Below are 25,941 nucleotides of genomic sequence, written 5' to 3'. Positions count from 1 at the left end.
TAACAGTTGAGGGATTTGAATGACATCATAACCCGTGAGAGCATGTTGCTGGCCAGCTGGTGTTATTTATAATATACACATAACTGAGGAAAAATAAAAAGGCAAAATTTATGTATTATAAAACTAACAAAGTAAAATTATCTCCTGCCTCTTGGCGTTTAACTTGTTACCAAGAATAATTATGAAGAATATTAGTGAAAGGGTAAATTTCACTTTATTTTTACTGTACAAAAAAAGAGCAAAGTCATGAGACAGTGACCCATACTAGGCCAATAGCACTGCTATATTCTGACTACAGTAGGTTCTAGGAAATGATATCACTTCTCCCATGAGGTTGTTAAAGGTATTTTGTCTTATTTAGCACAAGTAAGTGCTCACCGAGCCTCATATTTATATCAAATTGCTAACTGCTATTTTAGGGTTAATATCACTATAAGCTGGAGGTTTCAATTATTACTCACTGTATAGACTACCAAATTTCCAACCCTAACAATGCAAAGGTGTATAAGCTGATAGATAGATACCCAGCTGAAAGTTAACCATAATACACTTTCTTGTTTTCCATGGCAGCATAAGCTTTTTCATGTGCTAACTCTTCTGTCACTAATGCACATTCTTTTAAGGGGAAAAAAATATGCTTCTGTGCTCTAGTTTTAAAATACAAAGGTATGATGTTATTTGTCACCATGCCCAAAAAAGTCCTTACTCGGTAACTTTGCCAGAAGAGGGAGAGAGAGAGAAGGCAAATGCTCCCCCAGCTGTTTCCTGTCTACAGTGTCTGTGTAATGTAGATAAATGTGAGGATTTTCTCTAAATCCCTCTTCTGTTTGCTAAATCTCACTGTCACTGCTAAAATCAGAGCAAATAGAGCCTGTGCAATGGAATAAAGTCCTCAATATTGAAATGTGACATTGCTCTCAACAGCCACATCTCTCTGGATTTCTTTTTTCTCATTATTTCTGAGAACAAATTCATTTCCAGACTTTGCACTTTTAAGAAGCAATGGAAAAAATCAAGAGTCTTTCAACACAATTATTAAAGTGCTGCTTTTGTGATTTCTTGAAGGTAAATCTTTGTTACTATTTGAAATCATTTTGGAGTTTTATTTTATTGTGTATTGTCTGCTTCTGGCTAAGGGAGTGTTATGTACTTTTTAGTAACATTATTTCTGAACTGGAAATTATTTATAAATTGCTGAATATGCAGTTTTATATGATCTGAAAAATGGCTGTATGTGATGGTTGCAATTACATATCGATAACAATTGTAAAGGTAAAACTATTGCAGGTAATTATTTAAAATTCTGTTTCTGTTAGGAAAACTTTACAATATTTCTGTTATGTCAATATTAAAGCTTCCAGTTACATTATTATCTATAGTTAATTAATGTTGTTCAACATAGAATAAGAACTTTTAGATATTTTCTGCAGGTGCAGAGGTTTATATTGATATATGCATTATACACATGGTAAATGTTAAAGTACTGTACTATTATTCTATGCACACAATATATAAAATGTTCATACTTTATGGTGTTCAAACTTATAGGTGATGGTATCACTGCAGCAATGTTTTGCTACTATATTACATTTACTTATTTTTGTGCTTTCATATATTAAAAGTAAAAATGGAAGTTCAGTTTGCCTTTTATATTAGAAACCAGTCACAACTCTTGCTGATCTTGCATATTCATATATTTTAAACAATTGTACATAAGGAAAGTGGAAATATTCCCCCATCATCTTGTCCAACTTTTCCCTTTGTAGGGAGGGCTTTTTCAGGCAGAGTTTCCTGTGATAATACTATTATTTCTATTCAGGAGTGTCAATTCTCTTTAGGTAAATTTGACTGCAATAGATGCACCGACCTCTGTTTCTATCAAATGGCCCGCATTCAAGTTTCCATTCTCAGCAAAATCATATCTTTCAAGAACTATGTTGGGATTTTTTTTTTCCAATTTGCAAGCACAGTTTTAAGAAGCTGACACAGACTCCCCAGCTATAATTACCCAAGGGCCCAATTCATTAAAAAAGTGCCTGTCACAAGCAGAATTCATCTACTTTCCTTACTTTTCTTAATTCATAATAGCTTTTCTAAGTAAAATATGTGAATTGCAATTGAACAATTTTTTGGTGTCCAGATAGGCACCTCATTCCAACATACCTGAAAGATGAACAAATAAAAAAAGAGCTGAGCAATGCTAAAAGTTAAGAGACCTAAAAATAATGGGCTAGTTCTTCAGTCAGTATATATTGGCATAGCTCCATTGAAGTCAATGGAACGACACTGATTTACACCAGCTGAGGATCTGGTCCAAATGTATACTTTACTTACATGATAATTACTAGTGAATACTATGTTATTACATTGTAATTACATGTTTCTTCAGATACTCCGGTTTGGTAATTCGGTCCAGCAGTTTCATATGCAACCTGTCATTCAGAAGATACATATAACCCTATATTCTATTTTACACTGTAATACATGCTACTTATGTCATTACTGGTATTTATACATAGTATTTATAATGACTGCAAATGTAATTAAACGGACAACTGTTTTCATGAATGTAAAGATTATTTACATACAATTTGTGCCAACTGATTTAAAGTTTTTGCAATGGGTGGAGATGAGAAAACATGAAAGGTGTAAAAGAGTTCTGGAGTGTTCAGCCTATGTCAGTTCATTTATGTGCCACTATTTTGCACTGTTGGAACAGAACTGCAGTAATAGCTGGTTATGTTACTGAAGAAAGATCCATGGAAATTCCAGCTGTGAAAATATGAAATCATTTGATGCAATTAACAGAAGTGTTTACCCAGGCTCATCCTGTACCTGTATTTGGTGTCCAAATGTAATTAAATGCTTCACTAAACCCCACCCACCAACCAGTGCATTTTTTTAAATACCTCAGTTTTCTATTCATATTGGATCCACAATAAACACCCTAACCTGTTGAAAAACCTGTGACCAATTGTTTTACATTTCTGTAAGTATTTTTCTTATATTGCCCTGAGATGTAAATGGGAACTTTAATCTTATCACAAACATCTTGAATCAACTAATGGCACCTTTAATTAAAATGATAAGAAAATAAATCCTGTTCCGGAATAAGTTTGGAGGGAACAGTACTTAACTTTTTTAAAAAAAAAAATCAATCAATTGAGCCCTATGAACATGTGAATCCATTTCTTTTTTCAACATTTTAACTTGTCTGCAAGTTCTTGATTGTTTTATATTTTGGGATAAACTGCAGAAATTCTCTGTGGTTGGACTGTGCAGCTTTCTTGGCCTGCACTAAAGGAAAAACACCGGAGAATCTGTCTTGTCCTAGCTACATGCTGTTATTTATCTTACCATGTAACCCAGCTGAAAACTCTTGAAAAACATAAAATTGTTAAATTCTTAGGATTTATGTTTATTGCAGTCCCAAATGTTATTCAAGAACAAACTGTTAAATACATAATGTTCTTATATATACAAAGCCTTTCTGTCTACTGAGGCTATGTATTTAACAGCTTTCTGATTTATCTCCTCTGATGTAAGAGCTATGTTAAATTGCAGGTGCATCACTTTCTTATTTGAAATTCAAGAGTATGGAAAGGGAAAGAAGAAACTGGTGTTGTTAAAATATGGAATCCTTACAAGAAACAATGCCCAGTGTTATCAGTCATTTATAATCTGACCTTCTTGCATCTACCATTGAAGTCATTTTAATGCAAAAACGTTTTGTTGGTTTTTCCATGGCAAAATTGGCTAAAGACTCTTGTAAATGGGAATATAATTATTCTCATACTTTGTATGACATATTAAGGGATTTTGATTTGTTGGTTATTTTCACAGCAGAAATGCCATCTAGAAAAAGGGAAACCATTCCAAATTATTTATATATTTTCTTCTTTTGAACTCTGCAACATGGTAAGCATGGGGCATAAGTCTGCAGAATTTGGCTCATTGTTTGTTGCACTCAGTGCCCCTACTACTAAACATAAATGGGATTTCCTACTATTTTAACAATGGTATTTTCTAAAACTGTTATGTCATTTCTACAGCATAAGAGTTGTGTAGCACTACACACATTGGATTAGATCCTTGGCTGCTGTAAATCAATACAGAAATGGAGACAAATGTGGCTCTGTCAATTTACATCAGCTGAAAATTTGGACCTTTAATATTTTTTCTAGGAAAGAAAAAACTGAGTCTGTACCACAACTACGAGAGAGAAAGTAATTATAATTTCTTCTGTATATGGTCAAGTTCAGATCTGAGCTAAATGGGTTTAACTCTAACTTCAATGAAGATACACCTGCTGGCACAGAACTGAATTTGGCCCATAAACCATGACTAATTTTCATCTTAATTTCTTGAACGTTTCCTGTTTCCTGCTTTCTCTCTCCCACCCTAGTTATTTTGGCCTCTCTCAGTTCCCTTGCCTTCCTTCTACCGCTTCCATATGAAGCTGCATCAAGTCAAAGTCCATTCTTAGAAGGTTCTTTAACTCTGTGTAAACATGAACCCTGAATGTTCACCAGGCAGAAAAAAACAGGTTATAAAATGCATACAATGGAAAATGTAAAGACTTGCAGTATTATCATGAGAGTTTTCTTAATATGTGGTTACTTTTATTTAACAAATTACACTGCGTACGCATTCCCAACTCACTGGGGTACAGTATTTCATTTTCTTTAGGACTCTACTGGGAAACTCTGACGCAGTACTTTTGCTTCTTTGGCAGGTGAAGATGCACACTGTGTCCTACATTCATCTCTTCTACCTTGGCCTGTGTTTGCTTACCTTAACCAATTCTGCCACTGCTGGCCCAGAGACACTCTGTGGTGCTGAGCTGGTTGATGCTCTTCAGTTCGTATGTGGAGACAGAGGCTTTTATTTCAGTAAGTCAACCCCTTCTATTGTTCAGCTTCAAAAATTTTCCATGTAATCCTTTTGGTTTTGCAACCACTACAAGCATGCACAAGAATAATCAAACCAGACTGTGAAGTATGGCTACTATCCTAAATCTTGGAGTTATCCAAATCTGAAGTGAACATGAAGCTTTAATAAAGCATAGAGCACAGTCTGAGTTCAGCTTATCGGAGGTTTTAATGGATTTTCTTTTTCAACTATGTTATTCCTTTTAACCACTTCCCAGCTGCTTCTATTCCACCTGCTGTTCTGATACCTTCTGGTGGCCTTCCATTGAAATCAATGGAATGACAGGACATTCTAGACCTGATAAGTTCATGTGGCAGCATAGTAGGGGCAGTGGTTCATGAATGTACCAATTTGTATATTATTGGATGTTCTATGTACTAAGATATCAAGCAGTAGAAAACAAGTTAAGTACATACCACATCATGTTAAAAACACACTACGCTCCAACATCTGGTTTGAGAGAGGAAATCTGGAAGGCAGCAGGCAGAAATTTACAACATTTGAATATCCATGCATTACATCAATTCAGTTCAAGCAAAGACAAAATTAATTTGCATTGGGATAATAAAAAACAATCACAAATGCAGCCAACATTTCAAATGAATGAACTATAAGGCTGAACATAAGTTAGCGCATGAGTTCCTGTTCTGAGCAAAATCCCCAAAATTGGCCTTGATAGACCACTACAATATTTCACTGACTTAGCTTCTTTGGTATGAAACCGGAATAATGCAGTGGTGATTCAAACCCATTATACGTTCCTAAACAATTACAAAAATAACGAGGAATTCGGTGGCACCTTAAAGACTAACAGATTTATTTGGGCATAAGCTTTCTGTTAGTCTTTAAGGTGCCACCAGACTCCTCATAGTCTGTATCCACAAAAACAAACACAGCTAACCCTCTGATACTGAACAATTAAAAGTGGTCTGCAATTCAAAAAAAGAGTAAAGCTATAAAACAGAGGGAAATTCAGTGTCACTTCGTACCTGAAAGGTGGCTTATTCTAAGATTCCAGTGTGTTGATATCAAGCATATTCTGGCTGTACCACCAATACACTTCAAAATATCAGAGTTTCCACATTTACTCATGTTGAGTGCATGTCAGTCTGGTAACTACTCAGATTGCAGCTTTTGAGTCCACGGAAAGACATGTGGCCTCTAATGAAACTTTCAGTGATTTGCTAAGGACAAGCCATTCAGCATCTGGTGAGGTTACTCTAGTTGGTATGAGGCTCACTCTGTGCCTCTACTAGCCCTCATTTTGGGAAAACCACAAAAGATTCAGATAAAGTGCCTAAATTCTGGACACTTACCTGAATCTTATCCAAATCTTTGGAAGTTTTCTCCATCCTTTCAGTCTATTCAGATCCTTCCTTTTCTTTCCAGCCATCGCCAACCTCACTTCAATAATGAAGTCACTTCCTCTTTTTCTTCCCAATCCCCCCAAGCACAATCTGTTTTCTGACACGGTTATCTCTATCTCCTTCATGCTTTTATTGTAAACTCCAACACCAAATATCCTTCTCCCTGGTCTCTTACAGGCTTTCCATTGCTTTGGTGATATCACAGCAAGTACATTAGGTCTCTACTTATATACAACCACTGTCCTCAAAATTCATATGTTCTAGAGCTGCACAGGTCATAAGAACAACTCCCAAATGTATTCTACGCTTGTGGCCTGAAGGAAACAACTAGGGATTAGAAAGATGGAAGATTACCACCAACCTGGACTTTAAAGCTTTGGTTCAATGTCTGGGTTGAACTTTGAGACACCTATTACTTTTTCCAAATAGTTAATCCATTCCTATTGTGACCTAGAAAGACTGTTAAAACCTTTCCCACTTTCAAAGGTTTCTATGAGAGGCTACTGAATGTACTGTACATCTCCTGAATATACATCTTGCACCAACAGTAATGATGGACATTCAAGCTCCTTTATCTATTGAAAACATAGTTTAAAATACATGTAATAATCTGATGGTAGTTCATACACAAAATACATTTATGAGGTGTAGCCTGTTCATGTTATATTCCCAGAAATAAAAATAACCTCATCAACTTAAAATTAGGGTTCCTACAGTAAGAAACAAACATTAAAACAAAAACCAACAACACTACAGGTTAAAAAAAAACCCTACTCGTTAAAGCATACAAAATTATAATTATGTCATTGTATCTAAACATATGCATACCTTTACAGTGATTATACTGCCGAACAAAAATCAAGACATGAAACTAAACATTAGACATTCCAATAATAACCTTAACTCTGATCCCTTTTTTCTTTTCTTTTTTTTCTTTTTAATTTCATACAGTTATTTTGTATTTTATCTAATTGCTATGGTATGGCAAAGGAAGTTAGATATCTAAGTACAATGAACAGTGAAAACATAGTGTTATTTTAGATATTATATATTACTACAATAGAAGGTGTACTGGACAAAGATATGGGGTGTATAAATATGCAACATTCTTCTTTGCACAATGTCTGCATAGTTTAATAATTATAAAATATTGATATTTTGATAGAAATTTTGTGTTCAATAGACCTTGGAATGTGTTGTTTCTGTATTTTGGTGCAAGGGATTATAGTTACTGTAGATCTGTTAGTGCTTTATCTTTTAACACTGTTATTTAAATCTTCTATAATTAAAAAATTGAAGTGCTATGTTTTTTGAAAGCTATGTCCTGGGGTCAGAGTTGAGGCTGTAATTGTAAAGTTTAATGTTAACTTTTACATGTTTATATTTTTGTGGAAGTATCATGGAATCATAGAAATATAGGGCTCAAAGGGACCTTGAGAGGTCATACAGACCAGCCCCCTGCACTGAAGCAGGATTAACTATACCTAGATCATCCCTGTCAGGTGTTTGTCTAACCTGTTCTTAAAAACCTTTAGTGACAGGAATTCTACAAAAATAAAAGGAGTACTTGTGGCACCTTAAAGACTAACAAATTTATTAGAGCATAAGCTTTCGTGAGCTACAGCTCACTTCATCGGATGCATTCGATGCATCCGATGAAGTGAGCTGTAGCTCACGAAAGCTTATGCTCTAATAAATTTGTTAGTCTCTAAGGTGCCACAAGTACTCCTTTTATTTTTGTAAATACAGACTAACACGGCTGCTACTCTGAAACCAGGAATTCTACAGCCTCCCTTTGTAACCTTTCCAGTACTTAATATCAGTGATGAGCTGCCAAAATCTTAACAACCGGTTCCCTATAAAAAGTTCTGATTTAAGGGATGTGCCCCAGTATGTATTTTTTGTACCAACAGGGTTACCATATGTCTGTATTTTTTAAAATTTAAAAATTCCTCCCGGATGGCGATTTAAGAACCAAAAAGCCTGATCTGTCCAGGAAAATACAGATGTATGTTAACCCTGCCTAAAGTTCTTTTTTAAAAAGATGGGCCTGAACTAGAGATGAGCTCCATTTCACATGTGCGGGTCCCCACCACTCTCTGGGGGTGTGCTAAGGTGACCAGATATCCCGATTTTTATAGGGACAGTCCCGATTTTGGGGTCTTTTTCTTATATAGGCTCCTATTACCCACCAACCCCTGTCCAGATTTTTCACACTTGCTGTCTGGTCACCCTAGGGTGTGCACATGTGTGGGTCCCAGCTGCTCCCTGCCCCCCTCATTGAAGAAGGTGTGCAGGGTTACTGCCCTGGGAACTGCAGGGCACCAGTGGATGTGGGGCCAGCTGCAGACAGGGGCGTGGGGCAGGGCTAGCTGGAGGCAGGGGGTGCGGGGCTGGCCGCGGGCAGGGCAGGGGGTGCAGAGCTGGCTGGAGACAGGAGGGTGCGGGGTTGGCTGGAGACAGGGGCAGGCTGCAGGCAGGGCAGGGGGGGTGTGTGGCAAGGATTGGCTGGATACAGGGCAGAGGGTGCGGCAGGGGCTGGCTGCAGGCAGGGGATGGAGGGCAGAGGGTGCATGCGGCAGGCGCTGGCTGCGGGCAGGGCAGGGAATGCGTGCGGCAGGGGCTGGCTGCGGGCAGGGCAGGGAGTGGGTGCGGCAGGGGCTGGCTGCGGGCAGGGCAGGGAGTGGGTGCGGCAGGGGCTGGCTGCGGGCAGGGCAGGGAGTGGGTGCGGCAGGGGCTGGCTGCGGGCAGGGCAGGGAGTGGGTGCGGCAGGGGCTGGCTGCGGGCAGGGCAGGAGGTGCGTGCAGCAGGGGCTGGCTGCGGGAAGGGCAGGGGTGCGGGGGTGGCTGGAGACAGGGGCTGGTGCGAGCAGTGGGTGCCGGGGGTGCGGCAGGGGCTGGCTGCAAGCAGGGCAGGGGGTGGCTGGAGACAGGGGCTGGCTGTGGGCAGGGCAGGGGTGCGGCAGGGGCTGGCTGGAGGCAGGGCAGGGGATGGCTGGAGACAGGGGCTGGCTGCGGGCAGGGTGGTGGGTGCTCACGGGGAGAGCAGCAAGACGCAGCCCAGGCCCAGCAGAGCAGCCAGGGACCCACCAGGCAGCATCAGAAGCCCCAGGGCCAGGGGAGGAGCAGCAGCAGCAACGCTCATGCCCAGGGCCAGGCGGCAGCCAACATGGCTCCCACAGCGCAGCGCCCCCGGCGGCCGGAGGAGGAATTACATCACTTCCCGGCCGGAGTCCATCAAAGCCTCAGCACCTCCTGCAGGGAAGCAGGTTAACAACTGGTTCTAAAACTGGTTCAAAATTTAACAACCAGTTCATGTGAACCGATGAGAACCGGCTCCAGCTCACCACTGCTTAATATCCTTATAGTTAGAAAGTTTTTCCTACTATCTAATCTAAATCTCCCTTGCTGTAGATTAATCCCATTACTTCTTGTCCAACCTTCAGTGGACATGGAGAACAATTAATCAGTCCTCTTTATAACAGTCCTTAACATATTTGAAGACTGTGATCAGGTTCCTATTCAGTCATCTTTTCTCAAGACTAAACATGCCCAGTTTTTTAATCTTTCCGGACAAGTTTTCTAAATCTTTTACCATTTTTGTCGCTCTCTTCTGTACTCTCTCCAATTTGTCCACATCTTTCTTAATGCCCAAAATCAGACACAGTGCTTCAGCTGAGGCCTCATCACTTCTGAGTACAGTGGAGCAATTACCTTATGTCTCTTACATACAACATTCCTAATAATACATCCCAGAACGATATCAGCTTTTTTTGCAACTGCATCACATTGTTGTCTTATATTCAATTTGTGATCCACTATAACCCCAGATCATTTTCAGCAGTTCTACTGCCTACCCAGTTATTCCCCATATTGTTTTGTGCATTTGATTTTTCCTTGCTAAGAGTAAACTTTGCACTAGTTATGGCATTTTATCTTGTTGATTTCAGTCCAATTTTCCAGTAAATTCCAATCCTGTATACCAAAATGCTTGTAACCTCTCCCATCTTGGTGCCATCTGTAATTCTTATACATAGACTCTCCACTTCCTTATCCAAGACATTAATGAAAATATTGAATGGTACGGGACACAGGACAGACCTCTGCAAGACCCCAGGAGATACATCTTCCCAGTTGGACAGTGAACCATTGATAACTATACTCTTGAAGTAGTTCAAAATGCTAGAATTATATGAGTAATTAAACCTATATATAAAACTTTCCTTATTATTTCTATTTTTTAAGTGTAACATTCTTGATATTTATTGTTCTGATGTTTATTACTTACTTGAACAATGAAGATTTTGTATGGGATTTTTCCCCCCTAAGGAATATTAAGAATATACTATATACTATACCTTGGGCTCCTATGAGATCTTCAAGAGCTCCTGAAAATGTTGACCCTCAGTACTTAAAAGACTGTGGGTTGACACCTCCCAACTCGCCTTTTGTTCCAAGTCACCATGCCTCTAGAGCTGGTAAGATTATTATTTTCCCCTGTGGAAAAATAAAACAAAACTTTTTGGTTTTCCTGTTTTTGGTTTTTCAATAAAAAGTTGAAATTTCCCACAGGAAGCAGGCACTTTCCATGAAAATGTTCTATTGAAAAACAGTTTAAATCAATTTTTTTTTCAACCAGCCCAACACTGCTCTCCCCAGACTAAAATAAGTAAGGTGTCTCTTATACACACACTATCCCTCAACACTTCCCTGCCTTTTCCACTCAGCAAACCTGTTGGGGCTGGTCACAGGGGACTGCTGCTGCCACAGAAGACCACAGCCATGATTCAAAGCCAACTGAAGTCAATAGAAGAATTTACATTGATTTCAATGGGCTTTGAGTCAGGTCCCAAAGAAAGACCTCAGTAGGTGCAAGGAAGGAGCAGCTTGAGGGAAGAGCAAAGAGGTCATTCTCCCTTTTCCTGTGAATCTTCATAGGTCTGTACAAGTGCAAAACCCCATGAGCCTGAGGAGGCTCAAAGTCCATAATGCATCATTTTGGAAAAAATTATCTTTTATTTCACCAAGCCTCATTTGGGAATAGGTTACATGTTTAGGTCTATGTATGCAATAAAAGGAGCTAGATGCTTACTAAGAGCTGTACTAAGTTCACCAAAGCCAACATTCCAGAGCAACATCTCAATTGAAAAGTTGGCAACTTCTCAAATTGGCTTTCATCATATGAATTCTGATGCTGTGCACTAGCGGTCCAATGAAATGCACGCTGAAGTCAGTGAAAAGACTCCCAGCTATTTTAATTTATGTTGGACTAGGCCCCAGATATCAGCTAGGAAATCAAATAAATTAAGTTTCATTTCTTTTCTGCTTTTTTTTTATTATTATTATTTGGGGGTGCCAAAAAAACCCAACCTCAGAAGACTTCTGGAATTCTGGTGAACACTTCTATGTTTAGGGTGTCATAGTTCAATAACACACTGTTCAAGTCATTTCAAATTTTGTAGAAAAATCATACGTCAATCCTAGATCTAAGCCACAAATTTTGAGGCCAGTACATGGCTATTGTGGGTGTTTTTGTTTTTGTTTTGTCTATTAAGAGGTAGGGGCTAGGTTCAAAATCAGGCTTATGTAATTGAAACTCAGTTGCAACTGCTGTCATTCAATAATACTCAGTACTTTTAATACAGATATTAAATTATATATTATACTGGTTATAGACAATAGTGTGTGTGGGGGGGGGATAAATCTTGGCCCTATTGAAGTCAACAGGAGTTTTACAACATAGTATCGATGCGACTGGTGCATTGCCTATTATTAAGGTTGCTTGACACTTCCCATTATAATTCCCTGATTTCAGTTGCTTATAACTTTGCCAACTTTTGGGCTGAAATTTCCATGCCAGGTATCTACATTAGGCTGAATAAAAAAAAAATTCACCCAAAACAGTGTAATCATTTCCAAGAAGGAGACTAGGGGAAAAATATATTATTTTGCCAATTTTAAAATTTTCTGGTGATCTTGTCTTTGACAAGCTGTAGCACCCCATACTTTGCAGCAAGACCTTGGAATTTAGTCTTTGTCCCGGGATGTGCTTTTTCTCATCCTCATGAAAATGCATCCAAATTTGGCCAGTCTCTGAGTCTTTGAAAAAAATCATAGTTTGCACATATTCAGTAAAGACTTCAGAGAGCCTCTCAGCTAAATTTCCCAGAGATCCCATCCACACTGGACATTCGCAAGCCCAGGGCTGAGTGGGATTTTCCCTGCAATCGCTGCTCTGGTATGCTACAGGCCATGATGGGGCTAGGCATTGGACCCAAAATTTCTTGCACTCTCAGTGAACCCACACTGGGCCCAGGCAGCAAAGGAAACTGCCCAAATTGAATGTAGAAGGGACAAAAGCAGACCTGTGATGGGACAGAGGCAGTAGGTTTGGACAAGAAGCTTGAGAGTGGGATCCTGGGATTGAAGGCTGGTGGAGGCAGAGAGGAAAAGTGAAACTGAGAGTTAAGTGGGAAGCCTGGGACTGAGAGCTGAGGTAAGCGAGACTTGGATTGGCTAGACAAGGAGACTGAGATTGGGATGAGAACCAGTGTGGCAGAAGAGTGAGGTGAGAGGAAAGTACACAAATCTAACTATGAGCCAGGATTTGGGGGGAGAACTGGGAATAGTTGGGCAAAGAGACTGAGACAAGGTACTTGAGGGCAGTAGGGGGGAGACACTGAGCTTGGACAAGGAGCCTGGGGAGGGAGACTGGTGGGCGTGGGTTGGGGGAGAGAGACAGATTGGACAAAGAACTGTAAGGGGGAACTGGGACAGGGATACTGGAGAGGTCAGGTTAGTATATGCTAGGCAATGTGACAGGGACTGGGATGAGACGCCTGAGGAGTGGAGACCGGGACTGGGATGAGGAGCCAGGGTGGGGAAGAGACAGGACTGGGATAGGGACAGGGCAGAAGCATTCAAGCTTGGGCTGAAATAGGCAGAACAGTCAGAACCCACTCGAGTACAGGGTTTCTCACAGTGAGTACTGTCCATCCTATTCATTGAAAGAGGCAGGAGTCCTGTGGCAAAAACAGTATGTGACTATGTAATTAAAAACTGTCTCATAATTCATATGCAAAGGGCATAGGTAACTTAATTCTGGCAGTTTTGAGTGCTTGATTTTGCAACCTTCATAATCTTCTTTTAATATGGGGTGGGGAGTTGTGTGTGTAATTATATGTAAAGTTAAATTTCCATTTACTAGCACAGCCAAGTATTTAGTTACAGCACATGCTATCTTCATTACCACTGAGGAGAAGCAAACTTAACTAATGCTTAAGTATTAAACACCATGGAATTTTAAGTGAATGCAGTGCTCATAATATGCTTTGTACTGATAGCTTGGCAGACTGAAGTCTTCTGCTTATTCACAGAACAAACACAAAATGGGCAGCAGCAATGCAAGTTTCCCCATACCATTCTGCCAGTGTGCCTCAACCCTGATCCAGAGGGACCATCTCTAGGGCTGAGAGGGTAGTTCATTCTACACACTGCTTTTATATTTGGAGTTCTCTCCTGAGAATGCTGTCACGAGTGCTAAATAGTACTTATTATGATGGCAGTTTTATGATGTGAGTACCTGTCTATTAGCTACTAGACTGAATCCTTCAATTCAACCACATCACTTTCTGTTGCTACCTTGTTAGAACTAGTGTACTAATCAGGGTTAGACCTGGTTGATATTTGGATGGGAGAGCCCCAAGGAAAACAACAAGCTGCTGCAGGAGATGCATATTCAGTAAGTGGTATTCTTCCCTGGGAGTCAGTATTGAGCCAGTGACAAAGTATTCTATTAGGAAGGTGCCATCCTTTGAATGAGACTAAGAGAAGTCCTAACCACGGAAAAGATCCTAGCTCATATTTTACAAGGGAAGAAAAATTAGCCCCAGTGGGCTAGTTTGGGAAGTCAGTCTACCTCCCTGCATGCATGTAATTGAATCCTTCTTTATTGTGTTTCACATCTACCTATCACTATCTATTTATCAGAATTTCTAAAGTGTCTATCAACATGGCATCCAGTTGCTGCACATGCAAAACACTGGACTCTGCCCTGAAGGGACAGTCAATTCTCCATCCTATGACACACAATGCTTTAAACACTAAATCCAGTAACGTTCAACAGCTGGTACATTCCATGAAGTGGTAGATTAATAAAAGCCCATATTCTGGCGAATGCATCCAATGAAGTGAGCTGTAGCTCACGAAAGCTTATGCTCTAATAAATTAGTTAGTCTCTAAGGTGCCACAAGTACTCCTTTTCTTTTTGCGAATACAGACTAACACGGCTGCTACTCTGAAACCTGAGGAAACTCAGGAAGTGTGTAACGAAGTCAGGTATAGAACACAGATCTCATCCTGATGCAGTCTTGTGTGTGAACCACAAGATCATCCTTCCTTGTCATAGCTTTCTATGCAATGTAGACCTTGTATTCTCGCATCCTGTTATTTCAGGTTCATACATTGTAGACCCTGTGTTTATTTCGCCTGGCAAACTGATAAATCGGTATGTAACTTGCTCAGGAAAATAGTGTTATAAGAAGATTATTCTTCCATCATTCACATTTCACTAGAGACTTCAAAGGTAAAGAATAGAAGCAGAACATGCTCCGGAGAGCTACAGCACAGATCAGAGGGGTAGAATTTTGCTGTAAGTGTTCTACTCTTCTTGTAATAATTATTCTGTCAATTTCTCTAAAAGGGTATTATTTCTTTGTTTCTTTATATAATTCAAAGAGAACAACAGAATACAGCTTACTCTAGTCACACATCTATGTTATGAATAAATTGAACTAGCTTGGGAGAGGAGACCATGTGCATTTTGCTCTAGGAAACAAGTCACATTGTTTTCAATTCAGTTCCTTCTTCTTTAAGAAATATGCATTGCCACATTCCCAAACAGGGATGGTTAATTTAGTTAAAGGTACATATAAAAGTGTTAAAAAATACATGGCCTTTCAGATGCTTACATAATTTAATGAGTCATTCTAATTTCTCAGGCCCAACTTAGATGTAATATGTATATGGGGCCATGTATAAAAATGGAAGCTAAAGTTAGGGACCTAGCATTATGAAGCTCTTCCAACATTCTTCAAAGAATGATCTAACACATGCTTCCTTACAGAGAAGAAAGAATTTCTGAACAGGAATGTATTCAGTGTTGTTGTAGCTGTGACAGCCCCAGGATGTTAGAGAGACAAGGGGGTTGAGATAATATTTTTTTTATTGGACCAACTTCTGTTGGTGAGAGAGACAAGCTTTCAAGCTACACGAACCTGAAGAAGAGCTTGAAAGCTTGTCTCTCCCACCAATTGAAATTGTTCAAATATTACCTCAAAGATAATATTACCTCAAAGATATTACCTCACCCACCTTGTCTCTCTAATAACTGGGATGGGCAGATTTAAGCTTTCCCAGTATCCAGCCCTCCCATTGCTTTTGACAACCACTGTGTGGACTATTATGGCATATTTTTACTATTGATTTTCTTCCACAGACAACAAAACCAATGCAGTGTCCCTGGGAATGCTCAGAGATATTCCCCCTCCCTTGTACATGTCATGAGAATACTGGATTATTCTTCCAAACTCCCAGTTCACCAGGAAGTTAGGAAGAGTTAATGGGCAGGAATCCCTAAAATCAGACCTGTCATCACACCTCCCATGCTGTGTAGGAAGGAGGTATGAATGAAGGAGTCATTATCCTGCAGAGAAGGAAATCAGTGGCCCAGTAATAAGTAGTTATGTGACCAGCACAGTGCTTCTGCTAAGTACCAGGACAATGATTCCCCTCCCTGTTAATCAATAGCTGCTCAAAGTCTGCTTTTAAAATGGCTTTAGGATTTTTAAGCCTGACAGCAGAATTCATCAATGTAATTACAACAGATGGAATTGCATTGCATTGCATTCCATACCTCTCCCATACCCGGAGGGGTGGAGGGGGGTATCACAACCATATAGATGCTCACTCCTCCTAATGTCCCGAGCTGAAAGCAATGATCTATTCCAAGCCCTGAAAAGAAACATTGAAAAGTTGCAATTACTGTACTATGTTCAACTGTATTAGGGAAATTTTTAATAGACATTTCAAAAATATATCCTGGTGAAATGGATGAGCCCATGTAGTAACAATATGGAAACCATGCAGTTTTGGATTGAAATAATTGTGGAATCAAATCAGATCTGACAGGTACCTCTTTTGTGTCTATATAACCCACTAATGAGTGTGTGCTGTGGATCCCTGCTCTGTGCCAATCCACAGAGGATATGAGTTGTTCCAACCTCCACCTATAGAGTCTTGGCAGTTTAGCTCAAGATGCAGCAGCTCATGCTTTTTATCTCTGCAGTTTCCAATTCGATCCCTGGTGTGATGACCTACATTTTACTGCCATTCATAAGAAACATGGAGGAGTGCCTTAAAAAGAAGCAGGGCCTATGAGAGAGAGTCTGCCATTTTTGCCACATTGGAAAGGGTTAGGGGGCTCATGCCACTGTGTTCTCCTAGACAGTGTCCCAACCACAATAAAAATAAATTTGCTTTTCATTCAATGGCACTACACTGAGCATAGTGATCAGCTGACTGGCTGCTCTGAAGCCAAAGCAGTGGGCAAACTTTCACACATGTACATCTTTGTGAAATGTCCTATACTACTAAATCCAAATGAGAGTGCAGTAGGTTTCCTAAAAATTCAAATTATGTGTGTCCTCATCAGTGGTTAGACAAAAGAGATGACAAAGCTTGTCATGATGTTTGTCTTTATCAATGTGCTAGCTCAACTTTAACATTTAGCAAAAAGCTGTTACTTGACGTGTGATTCCTTAACTGCAGTTAGTTGTATGTGTATTTTATGCATTGTTTAGTCTCATGTTGGCTAAAGTCACTTAAAGAAGCAATTGGCAAGCTCAGTGTTAATTCTTGGCATTGCTGCCCCTCTTACTTTTTCACTGAACCTTAAATACCAAGAAAAACCCTTGACTCATTTTACTTCTGGCATATTCCTTTATGCAATTGGCCAAAACCTTTGCACATGATCCTCTGCATTTGTCCTGATATTATTAATGGCTTTGCAATATTTGATCACAGCTGCTAGAGTCACAAAGACAAATCATACAATTTTGACCAAGCCCACACAGTCTCTTAATTCAAACCTTTTGCATTAAATGCTTGAGCGTCTAAGGCAATCCATATTGTAAGTGTTTCAGGACAGGTAATTCATACGGCAGCCTCTCTAGTGACTCAATTCAGCAGTCTGTGTCTATTCAGCAAAGCATGTGCTTAAGTCCCACTGATTTCAATGGAATGTAAGTGTGTGCTTAGATGTAAGCATGGGCTTAAGTGCTTGGCAGAATAAGGATGGATTTAAGCATATGTTCTAATGCTTTGCAAAATGTCTGGGATAAATTTCTTATTTAACCATACCTAATATCAACATTCATCCTTAAAATGAGCCAATTTGTTCAAAATTATGACTACAAATGAAAGTGATTATGCGCACAAAACAAAACAAATAAAAAACAAATTAAAAAACAAATTAAAACAAAATTAAAAAAGTGATATCAAATTCTTTCATGCTGCTCCTACCAAAGATATTGGGCCAAATTAGTGCCTGGAGTAATTCTAGGGCCCCTTGTGTCAAATGGAAAAAATATTAGAAATTCATAACTATTTTACAATTTGATTTAGTGCAAATATGACAGTCACCATCTAAACTGCTGCATCAGAAATTAAAGAGCTAAAAACAGTTTTGAGATAAGGAGCCAGGTTCTCAAAGGGAGAGCATGAACAGATCCATATCTTCTGTGCATCAGGCACAGAAGGAAACATGTAACATACACTGATGAGTGGGCTGCACACAAAAATGTAGAGTTTAACAGTGTCATTATAAGCACAAGTTTAGACAAGTGAATCTAGTTAAAATGTCTCTCACTGCCTTCCTGATCCAAAATAGCTCATCATAGTCACTTGTTAACCAATAGTACTCAGCATAGGGTGACAAATTGCTTTACTTCTATCAAGGGGAGTAAAATTAAATGATATCCCTTCCCAAAACTTCACCGCTGATTAGAAACAATTCTAGAGATGGGTTTATTTTGTCAGTGTTATGGCAGCAATCTAAATTAAAATTCTGACTTCTGTTGATTTTTATGTATCTCTGATTCTTAAATTTCCCCCTCCAATGCCAAATCCTGTAGAGTTGCTTTGGAATGTCTTAGTAATGGTTAAACTGCTATAAAATCTGAAGCAGACAGATGAGTCTGAGATAGAATTTCATCAAAAACTACGGCATTTATGTAGAGTCAAAGACAACAGGCCTTCAAAGAGCCTACCTCAAATCAGATTACACCTGATTTCTTTAATCTATCCAGGCAGATGTTGCTTTCAGGCCAAATCCTTCACTAGTGTAAAGTGGCATAGCTCTACTGAGTTCAGTAGAACTATACCAATTTGTACCAGCTAATGATCTTACCCTTCATCTTTTCTGACCCTTCATATTTATATTTTCCCTATATTATTTTTTAAATTCAACTGCACTCCCAACTTTCTAGCATTGAAAACATAATAGAATGTCCAAATCTCCCATTGTGGTGTGCAAAATGAATCTTATGTTTGCCATGTGAATGCATAAATATGGGGATAGATGTCCCATTTTATCTGAAAATTAGACCATACACATTAATTCAAAACCATGTGGTTCTTAATATAAAAATATTTGGTTTTTTTTATTCTTCATGCTTTTGTCTGATAAGTGAATGTTTATCCATGGTTGAGTGTGTGAAAGAAAAGAAAAGAAAAGAAAAGAAAAGAAAAGAAAAGAAAAGAAAAGAAAAGAAAAGAAAAGAAAAGAAAAGAAAAGAAAAGAAAAAGGGTTTTAAATCTCTATCATGTAAACTTTTTTTTATGAAAAGTGAAGAATGGAAGTGACTCATTCCAATCACCCTGGCCAAGTAGTTTTATTACTGAAGATAAATAAAGGGTTACAAAAACACCTGTTGACCAGATCACCTCCAAATGAGATAAGCAACAAAATAGCATGACCAGAAATATTGCAAACTACCCAAAATGATAAACACTACAGCAAATTATTTAATCTTAAACAATTCTCTCCAACAGTCATCCAACACTAGTTACTGAATCATGAGATAAAAATCTAAACCCTACACACTTGCCATCTCTTTCAATGCAACACCAATTCTACATTCCAGACAACTGACAAACACCCATCTTTAACGACTCTACATGATCAGATTTAAATGCTGTGTGTTTTATGTGGTTGTGGAGGGAGAAAGTGTGTATGTTGTGGATGGGGGATGTGGATGAGAATGTGGGGAGAAGGTGAAATGATGGTTGCAGGTTGAAAAAGATGAGGAAATCCTAATTTGGAATTCCCTGGTGCTTTTGATGGATGTGTTGGTGTTGTATACACTTCAGCAACCTTGACTTGTTTATAACAGAGTTTTTGTTTGGGATGCATATATATACACAACATACTGATGTTTTCTATTATGTCAGTCAACTCTGTCAACTAACAGACAAGTGCTTGTACTATTACTAAGAGCTTTTTTAAAACATCTTTTTGTAACTTTTCATCAGCCACAATAGCTTTTTGGGAGTTAATTTGGACATCTATTTTAGTTTAGTATGCATGTTCACATTCAGCAATACTTCAAAACTCCTGTAGATTAGAAGGTTGTAATGTCGCGCCTCTGCATCCCCTACATTCCTGAATTACTAGCCAATAGGTCATCCAAGAAGCTTAAATTTTCCTACGTATTTTGAGTTTTATGTTTCTTTCCATTAAAGTTTCCAGCCTTTCAGAGACATATTTAGTTTGGCAGAGTGACTCTGGTGACTCATGGAATGAAGAGATTTGAGAGCAAGCTACTGAAAATGTATCCAATTTCTCCTTGTGTAATTTGGGAGCAAGCTACTAATAATACATGTAATTTTTCTTGGTTTAAATAGATGCACTATTGCCAAATATTTATCCTGTATAGAAGTCTTGTTATTCCTGAAATATATAACAAAGATCAAATGCAAATATACCTGTACATTGGTTTGTAAGATATTCCTGGCTCCTTTTCTAATGGTTTTTGGCACTGTCCCCTAAATCAATTGGCCCTGAACGAAAACACGGATCCTACTGAAACCTTTTCCAGTATGATCCTAACTATAATTTGGAATTCAGAAAACCAACATTCCTTATTAGAGTAATTATTTTCTTTCTACCAGGTTCTGATAAATTACATTGATGTTATTTTCCCATCATTTTTGCATGAAGAGGTGCGTTGTTAGAATAACTCCGTCTTCCACGCTATATTGAATATTCCATTGATTCTTTTGTCAAATTAAGATAAGATGTTTTTCTCTTCACTCAGTCCTCTCTCAGACTGATGATCAGTGACAAGCTTGTATCATTTTTCATTTACATGAGTACATGCCCCTGAAAGATATAAGGCTAGAAATATTGCATAACGTAATAGTGCTAGCGGTTCCTCTCTGTAGTTTCCCTTTATGACAGTTTACTTCTAATTTTACAAACTTCATTAAGGCCTGGATCCTCCTATCTGATCCACACAAGCTGTCTCCTATGCCTTTCAGACCCGCACTTGACTCCAGTAGAATCCACCGTGGGCATAGCTCACACAGATCACTACAAAAGGTTTTTTCACGCCTCCCCCCACCCCGCTCTCCTGCTGGTAATAGCTCACCTTAAGTGATCACTCTCTTGTTACAGTGTGTATGGTAACACCCATTGTTTCATGTTCTCTAGGTATATAAAACCCCTCACTGTATTTTCACTGAATGCATCCAATGAAGTGAGCTGTAGCTCATGAAAGCTTATGCTCAAATAAATTTGTTAGTCTCTAAGGTGCCACAAGGACTCCTTTTCTTTTTGCGAATACAGATTAACACGGCTGCTACTCTGAAACAGATCAGATTGCAGACCTACATTTGCAAACTCGAGCTTGTGTTAGTTGGGTCTAACTTCAGTGAAACTCTGCATGGACACAGGGATCTGCTCACGTGGATCATGGTAGCTAAGCCTCCTCCTGCTCTTTTACTCAAGCAGAACATCCAATGACTTCAGTGGGAGTTTCGTAAGAGTGCGAACTCAAAACTGGTACAGCAAAAGTGTAAAGAGAAGGCAATCACTGTATATATAGATTAGACCAGGTACAAAGAAAAATGAACAGCTTCTTAAAATACAATACATGGTGTGTATTGCGGGGTATCATGAGAAGTCAATTGTTGTATTTGAATGCCAGTGAAAATGAGGTAGGCTCAGAAGAGGCTAAAATAGGGAAGGAACCAGTTAAAAATTACTCAGACAAATTAGATGCCTTCAAGTCACCAGGGCCTGATGAAATGCATCCTAGAATACTCCAGGAGCTAACTAAGGGGATATCTAAGCCATTAACAGTTATCTTTGAAAAGTCATGTAAGATGGGAGAGAGTCCAGAAGACTGGAAAATGGCAAATATAGTGCCAATCTATAAAAAGGGAAATAAGGACAACCCAGGGAATTACAGAGCAGTCAACTTAACTTCTGTACCTGGAAAGATAATGGAGAAAATAATTAAGCAATCAATTTGTAAACATCTAGAAGGTAATAAAGGTGATAAGTAACAGTCAGCATGGATTTGTCAAGAACAAATCATGTCAAACCAACCTGATAGCTTTCTTTCACAGGGTAACAAACTTGTGGATGAGGGAAGCAATAGATGTGGTTATTTCATTATTTTAGTAAAGCTTTTGATATTGTCTCGCATGACCTTCTCATAAACAAACTAGGGAAATGCAACCTAGATGGAGCTACTATAAGGTGGGTGCAAAACTAGTTGGAAAATTGTTCCCAGAGAGTAGTTATTAGTGGTTCACAGTCATGCTGGAAGGGCATAACAAGTGGGGTCCCGCAGGGATTAGTTCTGGGTCCGGTTCTGTTCAATATCTTCATCAATGATTTAGATAATGGCATAGAGAGTACACTTATAAAATTTGTGGATGATACCAAGCTGGGAGGGGTTGCAAGAGCTTTGGAGGATAGAATTAAACTTCAAAATTATGTGGACAAACTGGAGAAATGGTCTGAAGTAAATAGGATGAAATTCAATAAGGACAAATGCAAAGTACTCCATTTAGGAAGGAACAATCAGTTGCAAACATACAAAATGGGAAATGACTGCCTAGAAGGAGTACTGCAGAAAGGGATCTGGGGATCATAGTGGACCAGAAGCTAAATATGAGTCAACAATGTAACACTGTTGCAAAATAGTGATCATTCTGGGATGTATTAGCAGGAGTGTTGTAAGCAAGACAAGTAGTAATTCTTCTGCTCTACTCCACGCTGATTAGGCCTCAATTGGATTATTGTGTCCAGTTCTGGGCACCACATTTCAGGAAGGATGTGGACAAACTGGAGAGAGTCCAGAGAAGAGTGACAAAAATGATTAAAGGTCTAGAAAACATGACCTCTAAGGGAAGATTGAAAAAATTGGGTTTGTTTAGTCTGGAAAAGAGAAGACAGAGAGGGGACATCATAACAGTTTTCAAGTATGTAAAAGGTTGTTACAAGGAAGAGTGAGAAAAATTGTTGTTCTTAACCTCCGAGGATAGGACAAGAAGCAATGGGCTTAAATTTCAGCAAGGGAGGTTTCGGTTGGACATTAGGTTGGTCAGGGTGGTTAAGCACTGGAATAAATTGCCTAGGGAGGTTATGGAATCTCCATCATTGGAGATTTTTAAAAGCAGGTTAGACAAACAGCTTTCAGGAATCGTCTAGATAATACTTAGTCCTGCCATAAGTGCAGGGGACTAGACTAGATGACCTCTCAAGGTCCCTTCCAGGTCTATGATTCTATGTTTTATCCATGTGCAAATACAAGGACATGTTTGATACCTTTTCTCATATTTAATGTCTTGCTCCATGAGTATACATAGAAGAAATTGACTCAATGCAATTTTCTTAGAGATGTAGGAGACAATTTTACCAGAAGCCAAGATTGAGCTCTGAATCTGGAAAGTGTTTTTTTTTGTTTTTATAAAAGGATTATCTCTGAACCCATTGGACAGTTCAATTTGACAATGAAAGAAACAGTATCTGTACTATAATGCTGTGCCCCAAAATACATGGGGAAAGGGACCATATTTCAAAAAAGCAAGTGGACACTGAATGACACTAAGCTGAACTGTTTGGAAAACCCATAGGTTCTATATGCATTTGGGGGGATTCAATAAAGTAACAGATATTGTAGCTCTACTTAGCTCAGCAGTGGAAATGTATGTGGTAGAACAATTGATTGAAGAAAAGAAGACAAAACTCTGCTTGAGGTCATTACCAATTAATGCGCTGACTCAACAATGCAAAATCCCTATAAATCCATCCCTTCAGTTTTTGTTTTCGTCCAAGGTAATATAACTGCTCCAAAGATAACCCCATTGCCTGACCTTCTGTGAACTGGAAATTGGAAATGCTAATTGCTGTGGTTGCAATTTCCAAGCCAATTGCTGGGGCCAGGACTGTACTTCAGTTATTTGGATCTTGCCAATTTTTTTCAATCGTTACATTCTTCAAGAAGAGCCAGAGAATAGCACTAAAAAAACCAAAGAGGATGATTTATATTTGCTATGAATAGATAAATGTGTAGTTTACTTGAATCGTGTTGTTTTCTTTGTCATTCTCAACCCTATCTTAATATTTTGCCTTGTACCAATTTGACTTGGTTTGGAAAAAAAATTAGTCTGTCTCATAGTGTGAGTGGAAAATTAGGTTTGAGAAGCTGTAATAATGTGTTGGGGTCAGCAATTTAAAAACTGAAGGGTGTGCTCTAGAAATAGATGCTCACAACACTGATTCTTTAGAAAAACTGCTAAATAGCCCCTCTGGTCAAGTAATAGATGTATTAAATACAATGATAGCTTCACAAGCTGCAGTCAAAATAATTTAGTCTCCTCAAAAGAAATAATAGTACGTTATCAGATTATGTGACTGCACATAACTCTTAATCACTGCACTAGGTCAATTCCTTTAAATTTGATATTTATTGTCCACACAGAATGTTTTTTAGGTTTTTTTTAAGAAAATATTTTGTGGTTCATGAATTACTCTTTCAGGAACTACAAAATGCAACGTTTAGAGAGACAACAGAATTTGACCCTTAGCCTTTTCTTTTTTCCAAACACTGTAGTTTACCTCTGTTATTGTAGCTCTGTTTTAAGTTGAACGTATCTGTTGCAAAAGCATCTTATATTATTTTTTAAAACCTACAGGGGTTGATGCTGTAACCCTAATTGTTATCACAAAGAGTAAGACTCATACAGAGAAGAATTGATGGTGGTGGTGGTGGTATCCAATTTTTCTATGACTCTTTTCAAATGTGAGTTATAGTCTGGATCACCTCTGATTTCAAACAGATCAACCTGAACTGAGTGGAAATAGATTGAAACTTTTTTAATAAATCAGATTTGATACCACCAAAAAGAATTAACCAATAGATAACAAATCCTGAATTTAAAGTAATTATTTTTGAATTATTAAACAAGTAGGACTCCACCCAGTTTTAATAAATACTTAGCACCCTAATGGGAAAAAATATATCTATATGTGCACAGAGCAGAAGTGAGGCAGAAATAACAGAGCTAAGACTCGTGCAGACTATCCTAAAGAAGGGAGAACCAGATTGGATAACATAAGAACCTACTGAGTCCTTTGTCCAAAATTCTAATTGTGCCAAATCTCAGCCATTTTTAGGTTCCGAAAAATTTGATCTAAACAAACAAAAACAAACTTAAGGAACCAATCAGCTGAATTCTTTCAGGTAATGAATAGTCTCACCAACCCAGACCACCATGCCCCATCAGATCAGGCCTGATCACAAGTCCATAGAAGTCAATGAAAAGACTCCTGTTCATCTCTGTGGCTGGTTTCTCTGGGCCTTTTGACTGCAAGGGCTTCAGATAGATTGTTTCTCTTGGTTGGGTTCAATCTGATTTCTGAGTACTTCACCCATCTTTCAGAGTAGCAGCCATGTTAGTCTGTATTTGCAAAAAGAAAAGGAGTACTTGTGGCACCTTAGAGACTAAAATTTATTTTTATTATGCTCAAATAAATTTGTTAGTCTCTAAGGTGCCACAAGTACTCCTTTTCTTTTCACCCACCTTGTCTCTCTGTATGTCCATTGTCATTTGGGTTCCCTAAGAACCACCGCCTGCACGACTGATACTTGTGCATCCTGGTTGTTTATAGCAGGGTGGCTGTGGGACTATTGACAGAAACTATCAACACTTGGCTTGGATAGGGCAAATGAGCTTCAGACAAACACTCATTTAGGGGGCTTATATAAGCAACCTGTGTACTGTTTGAGGTTCACCCATCACTTGCGCATAGAGAGTGAATTTTCAAAATCCCCTAGAGTGACTCAGGAACCACAGTCATATTGGCCAAAGTTATTTAGGCCATGTCTACATTAGCACTTCTGCAAGCAAAACTTTTGTCACTCAGGAATATGAAAAAATACACAGCCCAAGCGACATAAGTTTTGCCAGGATAAGCACTTGGCATGCACAGAACTATGTCATCGGGAGAAGCTTTCCTGCTAACACAGCTTCCATCGCTCATTGAGCTGGTTTTAATATTTCAGCAGGAG

General features: G+C 38.8%; 1 protein-coding gene and 1 long non-coding RNA gene across 2 annotated transcripts in view; one reads left to right on the top strand and one right to left on the bottom strand.

Moving 5' to 3' along the window:
* Nucleotides 1–679: 679 nt before the first annotated feature.
* IGF1 (insulin like growth factor 1) overlaps nt 680–25,941 on the top strand; it is an 83,782-nt gene continuing 58,520 nt past the window's right edge. Inside the window, exons 1-2 of the mRNA XM_038422447.2 lie at nt 680–1,065; nt 4,736–4,892. Coding sequence (XP_038278375.1) covers nt 1,003–1,065; nt 4,736–4,892 — 220 coding nt within the window. The 5' untranslated portion in view covers nt 680–1,002. The remainder of the gene's footprint in view (nt 1,066–4,735; nt 4,893–25,941) is intronic.
* Nucleotides 4,818–10,784, bottom strand: LOC122461123. The gene is made up of 3 exons (XR_006282874.1): nt 10,657–10,784; nt 5,349–5,401; nt 4,818–4,959 (listed from the first exon to the last, which is right to left on the bottom strand). It is a non-coding gene; the product is annotated as an uncharacterized LOC122461123 (long non-coding RNA).

This window comes from Dermochelys coriacea, chromosome 1 (assembly GCF_009764565.3).
Source record: "Dermochelys coriacea isolate rDerCor1 chromosome 1, rDerCor1.pri.v4, whole genome shotgun sequence".
NCBI classification, from domain to species: domain Eukaryota; kingdom Metazoa; phylum Chordata; order Testudines; family Dermochelyidae; genus Dermochelys; species Dermochelys coriacea.
The sequence above is the reverse complement of the archived record's forward strand: the minus strand, read 5'-3'. Positions and strand labels throughout refer to the sequence as shown.